At 44.4% G+C, this 17,704-nt stretch overlaps 1 protein-coding gene across 1 annotated transcript in view; it reads right to left on the reverse strand.

Annotated features, from left to right (window-relative positions):
• Positions 1-17,704, reverse strand: part of LOC135241611 (A disintegrin and metalloproteinase with thrombospondin motifs 7) — an 84,256-nt gene that overhangs the window by 22,459 nt on the left and 44,093 nt on the right. The window contains exons 16-19 of the mRNA XM_064312138.1: positions 13,544-13,694; positions 5,748-5,874; positions 5,246-5,459; positions 519-2,480 (exon numbers count right to left, since the gene is read on the reverse strand). Of these exons, the coding sequence (XP_064168208.1) occupies positions 519-2,480; positions 5,246-5,459; positions 5,748-5,874; positions 13,544-13,694 (2,454 nt within the window). The remainder of the gene's footprint in view (positions 1-518; positions 2,481-5,245; positions 5,460-5,747; positions 5,875-13,543; positions 13,695-17,704) is intronic.

The raw sequence follows: 17,704 nt of genomic DNA on the forward strand, positions 1-17,704 counted from the left end.
TAGCATTTCTAATATTATTGGAAGAAACCAATTGCAAAAGATACATTACCAGAAAAGATCTTTGCAAGAATTTTATTACCAAGATAAAATGTTCTGGAATGATTATTCATGAAACAGATGTTGATAGCAATCCAATTTTATTTCTCAAAATGGCAAAATAGGACTCAGTGTTGTGTATTTAGGATAGAATGAATGCTGTAATGGTAGCCTCAATAACATAATGTCATTCAAAAAACTAAGAAATATCTGTCAGCGAATTGGTAGTGGAGCTACTACGACTCATTTTTTTGCCACAAATGTTTTCTCTAATTATTATAATTAAGTGCACAAATACCTTTGAAAAGTGCATGTGAAATTTGAATTTATGTGTTATGTTTGGTCAAAATCTTGTGTGCTTGGCATGAATGCAATGAAAGCATCCTATGGTTAAAAATAGAGGTGCGGCTGTTTCCTGTGCCCTGCCCTCACCCTAATTTTATGCTGTGGGAATGTGGAGAATGCTCGGCCGGGTAACTCACTCCACTCCAGTTTCCTGCCGTCCAGAAAGTGCGGGAGTCTGGCCGCGCTGGCGGGGTGGGGCCCATGTTCCCGGGGAATCGATCAGGGTCGGGGCTCTCGCCCCCCTGGGTGGGCCGGTCTGTGACGGGACGGTCCGTGCCGCTAGGCCTCAGCTTGCGGGGTATCAGGATTTCATTGAAGTCTATTTCTGACCACAGGAATGAGGGAGTGTGAGGGCTGGCCTCCCCCGGACTAGGCCCATCAGTTTCAAATGCGACGGGCACGATGTGCGTGGGGTGAGCGGGGAGGGTGGCGGCCTGTCCAAACCCGGCTCTGGCTGCTGGGGGTGATGGGTTATCCTCCAGATCCGTTGGGGGTGGGGCTTCAGCTGCAGCCTGTGAGGTTGGCTGGACCTGGTTTCTAGCAGCTGGATCAGGTGGGCTCAGAGAGAAAGGACCTGATTTATCAGTATGCACTGTGTGTTCAAGAACCCAGTTCAGCCGCCTGGGTTCTGCCTCCTCAATAGTGGTGTTTATTGGATTATACTGATCAGGCATGTTGGTGGGCAGCCCTTCTCCTCCAAGGTCCCTGCTCTGCCAGCCACGTGTGGGCTCTGCAGTTGTTGTTGGGTTTTCAGGTTTAGCCTGACTCTCTTTGTTGGTTTCAATGTGAAACAGCAGACTGCCACTGGTGGCTCCTTTGGAAGGTAAGAGTTTTCCCCACTCACTCTGGCTGTTCCTATGAGTATTTTCATCTATGCGCTCAGCTTCGGTTCTGCTCGGACTGTGCACATGGATCCTGACGTCATGCACGTCCACCCACTTCCCACCAATCAGATCCTTGGGAAGTTCTCCAGTGCTATGGTCATGGCTAACAGTAACTTCCATCAAATCTCCATGCAGTGAATCCTCATCCTCATACTGGCTCTCCATAGCTTCATAGTCATCTTTGGTTTCACCAGCATGAATTCCTTCCTCTGAGATTCTCCCCAGGGAATCATGGGAGAGTCCCTCTGGCTCCTCCCTCTCATTGGACCCAGACACATCTTTGGAAGGTTCTGTCTCAGCAGACCCAGAGGTGTGGACTGTCCAACGGTCCTCACTGAGGCCAGCATCACCATTTGAGGCTTTCCACCCCTGTGAGAAGCTGGGAGTGGACATGTGGGATGCTGGCGTAGATGTGGTGGAAACGAGCAGGAAATAGTCCTCCGAATCAAACCCGTCCTCCTCGTTCTCAATCAAGATCTTGGAGGGCTTCTCTGCCGGAATGTCGACTTGACCCCCTGCATGACCCACTGGCAGAACAGCAAGAGTCTTTTGGCCCTTGACTTTGCCACTCTGGGGTGTGGTCCTGGCACTGGGCAGGAGATCTTGGGTGGTGGTATGCATACGCAAAGTAACTGCAGGTGGATCTGTGGTCCTTTCTTCAGGATCATTCTTTACTGGGACAGCACCGGAATCGGACTTCTCTTCCTGATCAGCTCCCTGACCACCCCCCACATCGTTCTCACTCACTCTTCCACCCTCATTCCCAAAGCTCAGGTCAAAGTCGTACGACAGATCTTCGTGAAACTTGATGAAGTTGTAGTCGTAGTAGAAGTCGTCGACCTGCACATTGTTACTGCTGTCAATGTGGTTGTGCCCATTCTCTTCGATGTGATTGTGCTGAGAGAAAACTCCTCTGACGATGTCATTCGGGTCACCGCCATGGCCTCTAGGGGACGGGCGGGACCTGGTAGTTCCTTGGCCGGATTTTGGCGAGCGCTTGCTGTCCGGTATGGAGTTGATGTCGCCAAACACCTCTCTGCTGGATGAACCACTGCCTGACCATTCGGTGCCAAAGTCGTCCACCAGCTTGGGGCAGTCTGGTGCCCGGCAGGGCTTTTCTGCATTCGGCCTGTTCTTTGGATCACAGTCGGCTCCAGTGTTTCGCATGCAAAGCACATCACGGCTCCGTAGTCCCCCACCACACGACACCGAACACTGCAGAAGAGCACTCAAATTACACTTCGCTCGAAGACGGGGGCCGTCAACCATTACCAATATTATCAATACAAACAGGCAATCACAAGAGACTAGTTTGGAAAGAAAACACAGAGGCAAAACAAGGTAAAAGTCAATATCAATTATGCCACTATACAAATATAATTGTCAACATGAGTCACATTTATATAGTCTATGTATAGAAATTTGCAAGGAAACGTAGTTCTAGACTGTTCTCAGTCACAGTTGTCTGCACATCAGCCACATTGTAATTTCCATTGGCAAAGAAAATGAAATTACATTTTTCACTCAAGTAATGACCTAGAAAAAGACCCACATTTGCTTGTGAAGCTCAACTAAATATTGTGACACATTCGGAGTTTGAGGATTACAGCAGCCACTAATTGTGTTATAAGAATGACTGTTCTTGTTACTTTCAATACTGAAATTCCATCTCTCAGAAACATTTCATATCTCAGAAACACGGATGGCAAGAAGGGGGTCACCACAGAAAATTTGCAATCAAATATCAAATTAATCAATTGGAAAACCAGGAAAACTTTAAAATATTTATAAATAAATACGAGTAATAAATATGAATAACTTGAAAATCTTATAAATTATGCAAATAATGATTTAGATGGTGATATATTGAGCAGCTGCACCACGTCCTTAAGGTTTAACAGCAAGACTCATCAGAAGTGTTTTATTGCCGAATGGAACTAAACAGTATTCAGGCTGTCAGCATTAGGGAATTTTCTTCAGACAGCAGCTCCAGCTCTGCGGGAACCTTTGATTTGTTCTGTTCAGATGCTCCCGTTTGCTGCACTGTGGGACTTGGGTTATTCAGCTGTTCGATACAAGTAATTTTTGATGTACCCATGTACCCGGGAGCTGCACCTTCTTGAGGATGACATGCTAAATCAAATAAATTCACAGGGGGAAAAAAAAATGTATTTCACTGCCAGGCTTGAATAATCTGAGGAAGCAACATTGACGGGCTGGATGGTGTGGACAGAAAGAGAAAAATCTATCTTTGGTTACTTCAAAACACTGCTGAGTTTGACAGTTTGGTCAGGTCCTGTGTTTCATAGCTGGCTCATTACTGATTTCACAGCTTGTGTGGGCCACTAACGGTGGAAAATATGGGAATACATTGCTTCTGACTTCAATCGATAATTTCAATCTCACATCAGAATGGATGATCGATTATTCACACGGTAATGGTTCCCCCTCCCCTGACCAGATGCAGAAAGCCTCCTCCACATCTACATGATCAGCAGGACACACTGATGGAGCACCCTGTGGTGTTAGTCCTGAGCCCTTGACAAACTTAAAGCAGTTCTGAACTATACCAGTCCTCCCAGAAGCATTTGGGGGATGTTGCTTATGAGAAATCTATTTATATCTCATTTTAGTCTTTGTTTATTTTAATTGCTTCCTGTTGTTCTGTGCTTTTGCCACTTTGGTTTTTATTTCTTCCTTTCATAAGCGTAATTTTTTTTATTTCACTCCATACAAGCACATAACTTCATGATGCCTTTGTACTCTCTATTTCCAATTACTCATTTTAACCTTTGCGTTTAGTGCTTTTGTTCAGTCTGTGAAAGACTGTATTTGCATAATCATAATCACCTTTGTTTGTATTAGTAGCTAGTACTTTTGAAATTATTATTCAAATGTGCCTTCAAAATTATGCTCTATTTATGGGAGTAGCATAATAGATTTGCCGGATATTTTCCAAATGGATACTTCCACTTACTGATTAATGATGATTTATAGAACAAACATTTACAGAACAAAAATTTTCATGGAAGTACTTAAACTAACACTTGTATTTAACTGCGAGTTAAAGCTCGGGAAGAATGTTGATTGTATTGAGACTGTGCCTTAAAATGTGTGCTTTGGATTGATTATGTGTTTTTAATGTGAAAGTGTTTTTAATGTGAATGCCACAATCAAAATACACAGTGAAATAAATAACACAAGGGATCAAGCTGCTTTGCAGCTCAGTGGAGCCTACTCCCTGGGGTTGTCTTAAAATGAGGTCTCTAAATCAGGTCGCTGTCACATTTGCATACCCCCCAGTGATTGACTGTACCTCAGTTTGCAATCAGTATATAAACACTGGAGCTCATGTGAGACCTGGGAAAACAGAAGACATTAGATTGTTCTCCTGGGGAGGGGGACAGATTTCAAAATAAATTCAGTAAACACACAGGCAGGAAGTGGTCACCACTGCTTACAGTATGTGACGAATGAGTAAATGCACATCAGTGGACAGTAAACCAAGCGATGCAGGCGCTGGCAGAGGGAGAGCTGTGGAGTTCATGTGCGCACGCTATCAGCGCAGTGCACGTGCTTCAGTCGCAGCCCTCTCTGCGTGGGTGCGCATGGTGCAATGGTGACAAGAACACAGGACTACTGACAAATACAAATGGGGGAAAAAAATGCCAAAAAAAAAAAAAACCCCTCCCTTCCCCCAACAAGAAAAAAGTCCTTGTCTTAGATGAAACTTTCCATGTGAATTCAGCGCAGGCGTATGGCGGGGGAAACTATACTGCATCTCTAGCGAGTCAAAACAAACAGCTTTTAAGCCAGTGTGAAGCCAAATTAATTTCTCACACTTTGTTTCACAATCAGTACAACAATCAGTAATGTGTCAGAAAGGTGTGAAAATGGAGTGAGCCTTCGCTTATGGGACTCCCCTCTTTTTGTCTGTGCTGCCCGGTCGGGACGGCTCCCCGGAGCGCTGGGTTTCTCACCTCTGACCAGTTGCCTGCGCTCCAGTCGGAGGGGCAGGGCACGTGCGTGTTGCAGGGGGTAACGGTCTCCGGGTGGGGCAGGTGCTGGCACTCGGAGGGCAGCAGGGCCCTCTGCTCCTCCAGGCTCACGCTCTGAATGCACAGCACCGTCCTCTTGGCCGTCCCCACGTCCCCGCAGGTCGTGGAACACTTCTGCCACTCTCCCACCCACCATCTGCACAGGAATGGCAGGAATTTTCAGCGCCCAGCACAACACTCTAAGTGTCTGCCGTAACAATGCCTCCTTTCACAAAGGCGGAAAAAATTCAGCTCCATCTTTTTTGTCTTTGTTCCGGCCTTGGTTTGAATTTTACCATGAAGCAATCTGTGGAATGGCGCCTAACCCGGCTGCCAGCACTCACTGACGAGCGGGCTCCAGGGCAGACCTGGCATTTCCCACATTTCTCCCTCTTTCCTTTTTGTCTAGTTCCATTCTGACGTGCTGTGTGAACAGTACACTCACCTGGCAGGGCACAGCTCCTCATTACAGCTGGCTCGCTTGTCGTCGGGGCGGGTTGCCGGGTCGCAGTAGTGCTCCTCCACTATTCCCGAAGTCCGCTCCAGGCAGTGGACGATCTGCCGCTTGACACCTGGCAGAGGGACGAGGGCAACGCAAGCCTGCTGTAAAGATGCATGTGAAAACCTCCCAAACACACAAATCAGCAGGCTGACAAAAGGCAATAGCACAGACCAAGATGCTGTCGTGTACAGTACATAACCCAGTTTAAAACGTACATATGCACTCATGCACACACACACAAGCACACCGCATAGATTAAAAGAATAAACAAATATGCACGTGCATGCAGATACAGGCACATAATCATGCAATAGAAAGAAACCGAAGAATAGGGTAATTGGTGAGTTTGGTGAGGCTTGCAAAGGCACCAGCCTGACTTGCTGATAATGGATCAGGCACAGCGTGAAGAAATCTGGAATGCTGTAATTACATGAACATTTCCATTCCGACAGCAAAGCTTTAATGCAGGAAATCAACGGTTATGCACCAAGATTAAAACACAAAGAAATAATTCATTCATGAAGCCAGTTTCTTTTGCACTAAAATCCTGTCTCGGTTATTATTACTGCTTTTCAAAAAGAATTAAAAATTGAAACAGACAAGAAACAGGAATTCTCCATGTGAAAACAAGAGAGCACATTGCAGCAAATAAAATGCGCTAACAAAATGGCCACTGAGCTAAATCGCCAGCTTCAAAGCGGGGTAGAGCTCAGGCACAGTGCAGCTTGAGCTGTTAGTCACAGATTCTGCGGGACTGACATGCAGATTTATACGATCTCCATGATGTTTCTCTTTTCCTCTTACGGCATCCATCTCTGTCTATGAGCACCACCCTCTCCAGCCCCCTCAGCCCACCACGGCCACATCATCATGCTGATTTATGCCTTTGTTGCCAAACCAGAGCAGAGGTGGATTCAGAAATGCAAAAAAGAAGAAAGTAATGTAATGCATCTCTTTTGAGGGGACAGAGGGGATTGTGGGAATGAAGGAGCTCCAGTATCAGGAGTCAAAATGGAAGGATCTCATTAGATATGGGGCTCAGAACAGGGTATGGAGACAGGCAGGAAAAAAATGCCCAGTTTCACCAAAGTTCCTTCTGAGCACTCAGTGGCACCTGACACTCACTCTGTGTGCAATGGCAAGCTAGAGCGTTACGATGCACGCGACAGCCTGCATGTCTGTCATGTCAATAGAGCCACTGTTGTCTGTGACATTCACCCCTGGATTCAGTAAAATCCATTGTGCTACCGTAAGAGAAAATGTAATAAAAAAATGGCTATATGACTGAAGGAAAATTATGTTTCCTGTTATGATGGCTTGTGATTCTTTAACGAATCAATGAGAAATCGCTGTAGTGTAAAGAGGTAAAGTCCAGCCCCCTAATGTGTTGCTGGGTACAGACAACATTTGTGCCAATAGAACCCCCTTAGTTCAACAGGAAGGCACGATATTCAGTGCTGTCCCTGGTAGTAACACTGATTTCACTTTAATTCACAACATTTAAGATTACTGTTACTTATGGGGCAGCAGTGTAGTATAAAGGGTAGGGTGCTGGTTTTGTAACCTAAAGGCCACAAATTTCAGGGTTGGACACTGCCGTTCTACTCTTGAACAACGTACTTAACCTGCTTTGCTTCAGTATATATCTAGCATGGCATTCAGTGCTGTCCCTGGCAGTACTACTATTGATTTCACTTCAGTTCACACCAGACTGCGGTCCTTTGTAGTAGAGAAAATATCATCAGTTTTCAGAAAAGCTATAACAAAGAAATGCCATAAATGAACCTACAGTACTAACAAGAGCTATGAATCTTGAGAAATCCATTTAAAAGCTGAGAAATCGATTTCAATTTTCACACAATTAAAGAAAAACCAGCCTCAGCTCATCTTAGAGACAAGCTAGAATGCTGCAAAACTGCACTCTGAAACACCGAAATACATCACAGGAAAATCTCCAGAATTCTTGTTTTGCAAAGCAATTTCACAGGTATTGCACTCTGATGTAATTTTACCATTCTTATTGTACGCTTTGGATAAAAGCGTCTGCCAAATAAATGTACAGTAAAATGTAATGTAATTCTGGCCTTATTTCATGAAATTAATATTCAACAGAATACAACCGAATAGTGCTAAATTCTAACATTTAAATGAGTCCTAAAGCTACAGAGCTAATTTTGTGCATGCCTACTGCATGCTGTACGGCTGTAAGGAAGGGCCAGAGCAGCAGCCTTAATCAGGTCAGTGAAGCCCAGAGATCATGGAACTGAAGCACAGGACGGACGTGTCAAACCCCCAGGGCTCGGCCAAGGAAACACTCCCACGCCCCTCACCGGAATCCCACAGGCTCCACAATTCAACCCCGCTCTCAGGGAAAACCACCTTCCGGTTCAGTTCTTCAACTGAGCCTCCATTAATCAAAGCCCCTCATTAAAATGCGAACTGTAAGAGCAGGTGATTACCACAAGACCGTGCTGTTCTTCTGCCTTTTTGACTCCTCATTAACACTAATTGAAACCTCCGGATGATTGTTGAGGTCAGAGGACATCGGAGATCTATTCTGGTCTTCAGAACAAAAAAATAAAAGCACCAACTCTGTCTTTTTTACATCTTCTCACATATCTCAAAAAAATCGGGGATGCATACATTACATTCCGTGATGAACTTGGAGGCGCAGGACCTCCGATTGTGGTGGAACGGGGTAAGGGTCAGGGGAGGTACAGTCATTTTCATAAAAAATGGAAACTCATTGCAAGCTCTGAAAAGAAATAATGTTTGTACTGACAGTATATATCTCAAAAAAATAGAAAAAAAATAATGAATTTGCTCTCTGCTAGTCCATACTGTATGTTTAACAGGAATCCAATGAGAATTTTGTTCTGCAGAATGTTTTGCAGGAGTCTACTTTCAGAAAAAAAGTGTTTCATACATTTACTGCATACTGCAATTTCAATTTTGGGAATAGTTTATTGTCCGTCTGGATGAAGTACATTTTTGAGCACATCAATGAGAAATTGTTTACTGGGTGTTCTTGCAACAGTGCAGAAGAAATAAAATTATCAAAAAAAAATGGTTTGGAAATGAACAGACCCCAGCAGCTCAAAAAAACATTCCCCTGCAATATTCTATCTAAATTGTACAACAAAATGTATTAAAACCAAAGCATTGTAAACAATTAAAAACAAAAACTAATGCATTTCTGTGCTAAGGAAACATTATATTACATTACATTACAGGCATTTAGCAGACGCTCTTATCCAGAGCGACGTACACAACTTTTTACATAGCATTTTTTACATTGTATCCATTTATACAGCTGGATATATACTGAAGCAATTCCGGTTAAGTACCTTGCTCAAGGGTACAACGGCAGTGTCCTTACCCGGGAATCGAACCTGCGACCTTTCGGTTACAAGCCCAGTTCCTTACCCACTGTGCTACACTCCGTCCTTATAATATAATGTATAACAAGATAAACATAGGACACTTCTCAAAAAAATTAAATAATTAAAGTTCCAGGATTATACTACTCCCAGATATGCAGAAGTTCTGCACTGGGACTTTCATAACCTCTGATGACTTGAGCATGGAATTGAACAGGACAGAGGCCGCTGACAGGAGAAAAAAGGCCTCAGTCTTCCCCAGTCAAATTAAAAAGTCACAGCTGGCTCCCCCCTCCCACATGGGCACAGCGGCGCGGAGAGAGAATGGCGCCATTGTACCACGTGAAAGCTTAAATACTTCAGTTTCATTTCCTTACACTCAGCGGCCTGTCTGAATGGCTAACAGAGCAGCACAGGAGTTGTGGTCTTGCCACCACAGGCTCTATAGATTAGCCTACAGCCTACAGCTCCATAGGTTCTGTACTGCCAAGCACTGGAGAATGTCTAGGTCTTTCTTACAAACCAAAGATATTCCCACAGTTACTTACAGCTCTTGGCTAGCACATCACACGTTTCCAGAGGCCTTTGGCAAAAACAAGTATAGAAAACTATTGCCTCAGAAAGGGCTTTTTCCCAGCCTGTGTGGAGTAACTGAAGTTGCACCGATGCTGTGCTTGTCTCTTTAGACTTAAATGTTTTTTTTAGCTAGCGGGAAAGAGACGCATACAGTAGCTGATGTGTACAGAGACATAATCCCTGGGTCATTCATTTTCTAGAGCTAATAAGGGCAAATTAGATGAGAAAAATGGCACATTAAACACACGCATCCCACAACCGCAAGATAGAGAAAGCGACAGGAATGTTTCCACTAATGAGAAGCCAGTGATTTATGGGGCACGGACATTCTGTATTATAGCTGACACAAAACAGATAATAATGAAGGCAGTTTGTGTCAACAGAGGTTTAACGGAGGTGAAAAGCACGCTGCTGCTACACCTTAAAGAAGCTGCCTGACAGTATTTTATGGTGTGGGAAGAGAAGCAGCCCTCGCCTGCTTTTGAAACATCCACATTTGCATGCTTCTCTGAGCTTTTTTTAAATCTCCCAGCAGGGCCTTTCCACAGAAGCCCGCCTGCCTGCTCAGTGTTTTGAGTTGGCATGTAAATGCTGTGGCTGAGGTAAGATAAGCAAACACGATGTTTGACATCAGCTGTCAGAGAAGTCTGATACCAGCATCACATTTGTATTTTCAAAAAGCACAAAAGAGCAACCTCCTTTAGCTCTCTGGCTTGTCTTGAGGAGATAAGAAAAGATAGGTCAAATACCAGGCGTCCATCTTCTCCAGTCTGTGGTGTCTAGAGTCAAGTATTGCCAGGTGCCTGTGAATTCCCCCTCCCCGCAAAGACTCACCAATATCTTTTACCCCATACCTTTACTTTGAAAATCCCCAATCTACCACAGACTCAGATATTGACATTGAAACATTATATTCATTATCACAGACCAATACATTTTGGTGAGAGCCCTGCATTCTGGCAACCCAGTGCTGGCAGCAGCTGGCCTGTAACCTTAGAGTCCACCACCAACACTGAGCTGCCCCTGACTGACTGCTGTGAGCACAGCCATGAAATCCAAGCTTCTTCCTCCTTTCGATGCATGTAATGAAGTTTATGTGAGCGCAACCTTTCCAGCAGCGAGAGTCACAATCGCACAGCTATGCGATAAATCTTGATAAATATTGTTGTCAAGAAAGGAAACACTTCACCTGACCCACAAATTCTTTCCAACCGCAGACAAGCCCAAACCTTTCTACAGATGGCTAGTGCCCCTGGGGTTTGGCTGATCAGTAGTGTGTAACCAGTATGGCAGAATGGTCTATGTGGTATATTATTAAACTGGTGAATCAGTACCCTGTGTATTAGTAATCTAGTAAATCACAAATGTTCTGAATATTAACTAACTTAAAAAACTATTCTCACATTCTGTGGCAGTGGCTTATATTTTTTATACGATTAGGCAGGGAAATATGTTCAAAAAAAACAAAAACTGAAATAGAATTTTTATTTTCTGAACTTGACCATTAAGAACCTACCCATCACTACACGTCATAAAAAGGACAGCCACCGCTCCTAATAAATGGCAGTACCCCTGACTCAGAAACGTGACTTGGGGGGTATTTCTATTTCTAATCCCTGACTTTAAACCAGTTTTTTTTTTAAATGTAAAATGACAAATTAATATATAAATTCCCAGTCACCACAGCAATAGTAATAATGAACAGGAGAACATTCGGAAAAAATGATGCTTGGAGAAAAGACATCATTGAGTTACGCAACTAGTTGGAACCATAAAGAAACCAAATTGCTGCCAAGAGGAAAACCGCATAATGAATACCCTGATCCAACTTGCTATCAAACAGTCGGGGCAAGATAATACATTGCTAGCTGCTTTGTTGCCATGGAGGCTTGCACAGAGCTTGTCTTGCATGTTAATGTCCAGGTACAGGGCCAGGGAACGTATGGAGCTATAACAGAGACCTCCTGAGCCCGGGGATCTCTCCTCCACGGTGCTCTGGGGCTGATAAATCCGAGCCACTGCACAGCATCCATCATCACCCCAGCACCTGTCAAAGCCCCCAGCTGCCGTGTCATACAGTATGGCTCCTGGCCCCGTGGCGGGGCACACCGTTCCCCTCCGAGACGGCGGCCAACTGCCACGCCTGAGACACGCGGCTCACTGGGGGGCGAAGCTCCGGCTCATTTTGGGCGGTGTGAAGCAGCCGAGGCCCTGGTGCAGCCCCTGAACAGCACAGTGTGAACGCCAAGCGTAGCGTTTACAGGGACCGTGACCGTGCCTCGCTGTCCGCACAGCACATACAGCTTGGCCTAGGGCTGAACCACAGCCCTTATGCAAAGGAAGACGCTCGCCACAAGGCCACCAATAAACCCTTGGGGAAATTTGTCTTGAACCGGCCCGAGACACGACTACCCCAATTTAGCTGAAATGTATTTATTCGACAATGTGACTGCACGTTTGCCATTCTGAACCATGAACGTGCACTTTGGGGCCAAGCTGAAGGAGGGCAGCAGGGAGATATTAAACTTCCCTGACAGTTAAAAGCAGCCAAGGATTAACCACCCAATCCCAAGAGCCTGGGTTGACGGCGTGTATTTTACATGATGATCACAGTCCATAATTCATTTAAGATTATACAAGGCAGACATCCTGTTCCTCATGTGAGTCACAAACTCATTTAGATTACAGGTTTAGCATTCATTCAATGAAGATGGTGAGACAAAAGCTCATAGTGCTGTCTTCTAAGGACTATCCCAGCAGCCACCTTATTTTAGGTGGACTTCTCTGCTCTTACTGGGGTGGGACAGCAACACAACACTGGACTGCCTGCAGCAACACCCAGTTTGCAGGCACAAATCACATTTTGTGCTCAGTTTTCTATGCCCTCCAATTCTGATCATGTTTCCCCCCCTTTTCTCTTTCACCTTTCATCTCCTGTCTGCCACCTGCAGAAAGACAGCATCTAGAGGCCAGTCTCAACTGTCAGGATGTAACACAGTGCTGGCGACAACTTGCTAGAATCAAACAGATCGGAAGATTTTATCTGAAACCAATCTTGTGACTGTAACTGCAACTAGAACTGTGACTTCCCTTTCCCGATGCCTTAGAGAATGCCTTGGGTCAGGACAGCCCACCAGGAAGCCCTCTGTACCAAAGAGTTTTCCCAGGAAAACCTTTCACCATCCTGGATCAACAGGCTATCTACATATGAATACGAAAGTCCTCAAGGGCCGCATTTATCAGACATTGTACATTTTAATTTAAATTTGACTGTATGCTCAACTCTGATAAAGTACCCTAAAATAAATAAAGTGCGCCCTTTTACACTCACATAAACTCTTTTCTTAAATTAACATAGACCATTTTACTATGTGCACGTAAGATATCCGGTATTTATCAAAAGTGGCATACGTCATAAGCTCATTCATTTTGTTGATAGCTCACATTTATCCCATAAATGTGCACATGTGCAAAACCTTGGGTTACACAGTCAGAGAAGAGCTTCAATTACTCTCACATGGTGGGTCATTATTGAGCTATTCATCACGTTGTGTTATGTGGCCAAGTTAACAAGCTGCTCACTATTGGCTCTGAGGCCTGTGACAGCAGCCATTTTATCTGCCTAATCTGTTCAGTGCTAAACTGTACTTCTGCATACACTACGTGCACTTTATGTATTTTATCATTAAGTGTTGCAGCATGAACCCTAGACCAGGGGATCCACAACTGGAGTTCGGGAAGCAAAATACTATTTTTTAAATTTTTATACTTGTACTGCCTTACCTGTCCCGCAGGTGGCGGTACACTCTGTCCAGGAGCCATACTGCCACATGAAATCCAGGACAGCAATGTCATTGTCCGAATCTGTAAAGGTCTCTCCTCGGCTGATGGTGTACTCGTAGCGAACACCAGGGTTGGTCTCCTGAAAGAGCAGCTGCAACAGAAAGGCAGAATAACTGGGGAGAACACAGGAAGGACATATACAAACTTAAACACACACACACGCACACACACACATAAGCACACGCACATGCACACGCACACACACATGCACACACACACACATACACACGCACACACACACACACACATAAGCACACGCACACACAGTCCATTCAGATTGGGCTGCGTTGCCCCACATGTTAAGAACTACAAGCTTTCAACTTGATTGAAAACCCTGCTGAAGGACACCACCCCACCCTGGGCGATGCCTTGGCCAATTACAGAAACCCCACTCTGCCCTCTCACGCAGAGAGAGCACTGTGCTGAACCACACAGCACAACATAAATACCTTTCTGCTACAGCCACACTAGTAAAGATGCTTTCAGGATTAGAGGTACACATCAATCGGGTACCAAAGAAACAAAAGATGAAAGCAACAGCAGTGCTCAGTTGCATCAAACAAACTGATCACGTGACACAGAATGGCAGATAAATGCAGTGAAGGTACAGAAGCATGCCACTCGCTCAATATTGAGATAACTAGGGCACATCATACAAAAGCACATTCAGTCAACTGTGATTTCATTCATTATTCACTTTCAGGTTATCTCTGAAGTCACTTCAGAATGGTTTATGTTCAGCACCACTCTTACAATATAACACAAGAGCGCACAGGAATTCTGTTCTTACGTTAGCTTTCAGAGGATATACAATATTTCATGTATTGCTGTGGAGCATTAGGCACAACTGACAACAGAAAATAGCCAAATCTTTTAACTGAAAGTAGGATTCATAGTATATGATACACAGTTAATGAAACATTCTTCATGGATTGTTAACTCTATTTAAGGCCAGTGTAAATCTTTGGGTGTTGTAGCAGTGGAGGAGATTAGTGAATCCAAACGCACTGGTGTGGAAACACTTCAGCCATGTAAACTAAGACCCCAGAGCTCAAAGGCTTGCAAAGTTGACATTTATCCACCCTCTGTGGCTTACTTCCCAAGTCTTCACTTCATAATTCAGCTTGAGCCACACAAAATAACTTTCATTTCCTTCTCAAGAGCACACCTAGGGTTCCTCCAGATCAATGGGTTCAACTTTGTTTCCTGGCACATACATGCACCGCAGACCTGCCATTCTTTTCTCAAAGGTACCATTGTTTCTGAGCTGGACAGAACCTTGCAAACCAATTTATCACTATGGCAATAATACGGGAGAGAAACCACCTGGAGCAGTGGAGATGGTGAGAATGCAGCAACAGGAGGGTTCCGGTCTGCCGCACAGCCAATCAGAACGTGCCTACTGGGAGAGACGCTCGCATTTGCTGAAAATGCAGCTGCATGAGAGTGGTGTTGACTCAGCTGTTGTCCAGTAGCTCTAGTAATTTGGACAGACTTGTGTGGACCGGTATTCTGTCTGATTATTCACAAACCCCAGGCTCTGGGGCATCACGGCCGGTGTAGTAATTGTAGATTCAAGATTAGCATAGTATCTATATAGAGGTTTCCAATAATGGCAATGCACCAGGTCATGTTCGGCATCTTTGTTAAAAAATATCCATCATAATAATAACTTAATTTCCCAGATTTCACGGCCCTTGTGTCATCCTTTTGAGATCCAAAGACTACATGTTCAAAGAATACATACGCATATGCATTACACACATGGTTAATGTTTTATGCTTCAATTAATAAGGTGTTTTATCATTGGGATGTGAGGTTCTATTTGATGAAGAGAAACTCAATTCAAATTCACTCCATGCTGTGAACATTGGCAACACTGAATTAATTGCCACTTATAATGAATCCCGTGCTCCTGCCACAGAACCTGTCCAGTCTGACAGACAGAGGGCCTGTTATGTCTGATTCACTGCGGATGTTCAGCTGGATGACCCTCCCAATTCACTGTTCTGCTTCACCGGCATATCATATTCAGTCTGCACAGCACTGATCCAGAAACATGACCCGACTCTGAGACCGAGTATACTGAGGCAATAAACACAGCTAAACAAACTTACTTCAAGGCAAAAAAAAAAAAAAAAAAAAAAAAAAATATATATATATATATATATATATATATATATATATATACAAATAAATGAATTATGCCTCCAGCTATGCTACACAGTCCACTTTGTGACCTGACGTGTCTAATATCTCCAGTTGAAAGTCAGAAATTCAAGGGAGAGAGCTGTTCCCAGGATCTCCACATATTCACGGAAGTGGTAGGAATCGCGCTTATTTCTGTAGCTCACGGCCATTGCGCAGGCATGGAGCTCTCCGTTCTCACGGATACATGATATCATATCACATAACCAATCCACAGGAAACTCTGTCAAACAGTGAGGGGGGAGACCCTGGGAAAATGGATTCATTTAAGCCAAAAACCAACATAAAAATGAAGCACCTCTCAGCAGCACTTCATTTATGACGATAGACGACTGGAACCAAACACCTGTTCCCAACAAGATGATTAAAAAAGCGGCTGAAGAGTTTATCTTTGTCAGCAGCAAAATGTAGAAACCTAAATAAGACCGGATCTGACTGAACAGGAGGACTATATGGAGTCTGTTCTAAATTTCCAAACTCCAGGTAAGTATTGGCTTCACACATCAGGTTACTGAGGTTTTTAATTGGAAAGTTAAAAACCCAAGGCTTTCTGTTCCTCGAGGGTATAAATTGAGGTAACTCATGTAAGAGCCATGAGTCATCCATCACCATGGAGGAAGGCAAGCAACAAAAACAAGACAGGGCCCCACGGTGTAGCACTGATCCTGACCAAACCGCTGCCGACGGTGGCCGGTAGCCCTGCAGGTTTGACACATAATTGGCTGCAGCGCTGCCGAGGGTGAGAGAGCGTTCAGTTGATCAAGGTCCATGGCTCATCGCTCTCTCCAGTGAACCCCTGTGGTCGATCGAGTGCCCGAGATCTGAGTGCTGAAGCTCACACCTAGTACCTTCCTCCGACTCACGCCTGCGCAAGCTTGGGTTGCTGGCTACGGGGATCTTTGATGCTATGAGGTTAATTACATGAATGCACGCAAGCACACACGCGTACGGATGCGTGCGCACACACACACACAAACAAAATAAACTACAGTGAATTCTTAAGCGATAGAGGGGCTAATTGTTCTACCAGAATACAGAGTTGAGCCCACAGGATAATGACTGCAGCAGGGCTAATTTCTCTATTTTTACATGGCCTGGCAGAGAGACATCTCCCTCCATTTTGGGAATCCAGCCAGTGGTCTGTGGATTCCTCTGAGACAGGAGGGAAGAAGCCCTTCATCTCAGCCACCATCTCACTCTACATGACTAATGAACTCCACTGTCACTTTCATGTAGCTGACTCTGGCAGTATTTCATAAAAAGCAAAATATAACAAAGCATTTTTCTATTTTTTTATTTTTTTTTGCTGTAGCATAGAATTGAAGGTTTTCAAGATGACAATCTATGGCTTGCCAATTGTTATTTTGTTCACAAAATGCGACTTTATTAATAAATCCATCCAAGAGAATGTTGTTGGTGCTGACAGCTTGGACGCCATGTCTGGTTATGGTGTTCACCGGAGTGCAATGGGAGGCTGAACACGTTATGTTTTAAATTCAGTATTCTTTTCCCCTGAAGACTTTATATTCTTTATATTCTACGCAATTCAAAGGCTAGTTCAGACCAAAGGTTTGCGACGTGACGAGCTGCAACTGGTGACTCTTCGCAAAGCTCACGGTTTTCAACATTCTAAAACTGAACTGCGCACATCAAAGTGACCAGATGAGATGCAGATGAGATGTTGCTTACAATGACCACAGCAACGAGTCTCTCCAAACAATGTATGCCGTCACCAGTGCAAACACCACCACCCCCACCCCCCAGCCACTAATAACATTTTTTAGGGGAAACACTGCTCTGACTCCACCCTGTGCGAGCTCAGATGTAGTCTAAGGTGTAAAAAGAAGCAGACTGGCAACAGCACATGTTCCGGAAAAAAAAAAACCACGGATG

This window comes from Anguilla rostrata, chromosome 16, assembly GCF_018555375.3.
Source record: "Anguilla rostrata isolate EN2019 chromosome 16, ASM1855537v3, whole genome shotgun sequence".
Classification (NCBI taxonomy): Eukaryota; Metazoa; Chordata; class Actinopteri; order Anguilliformes; family Anguillidae; genus Anguilla; species Anguilla rostrata.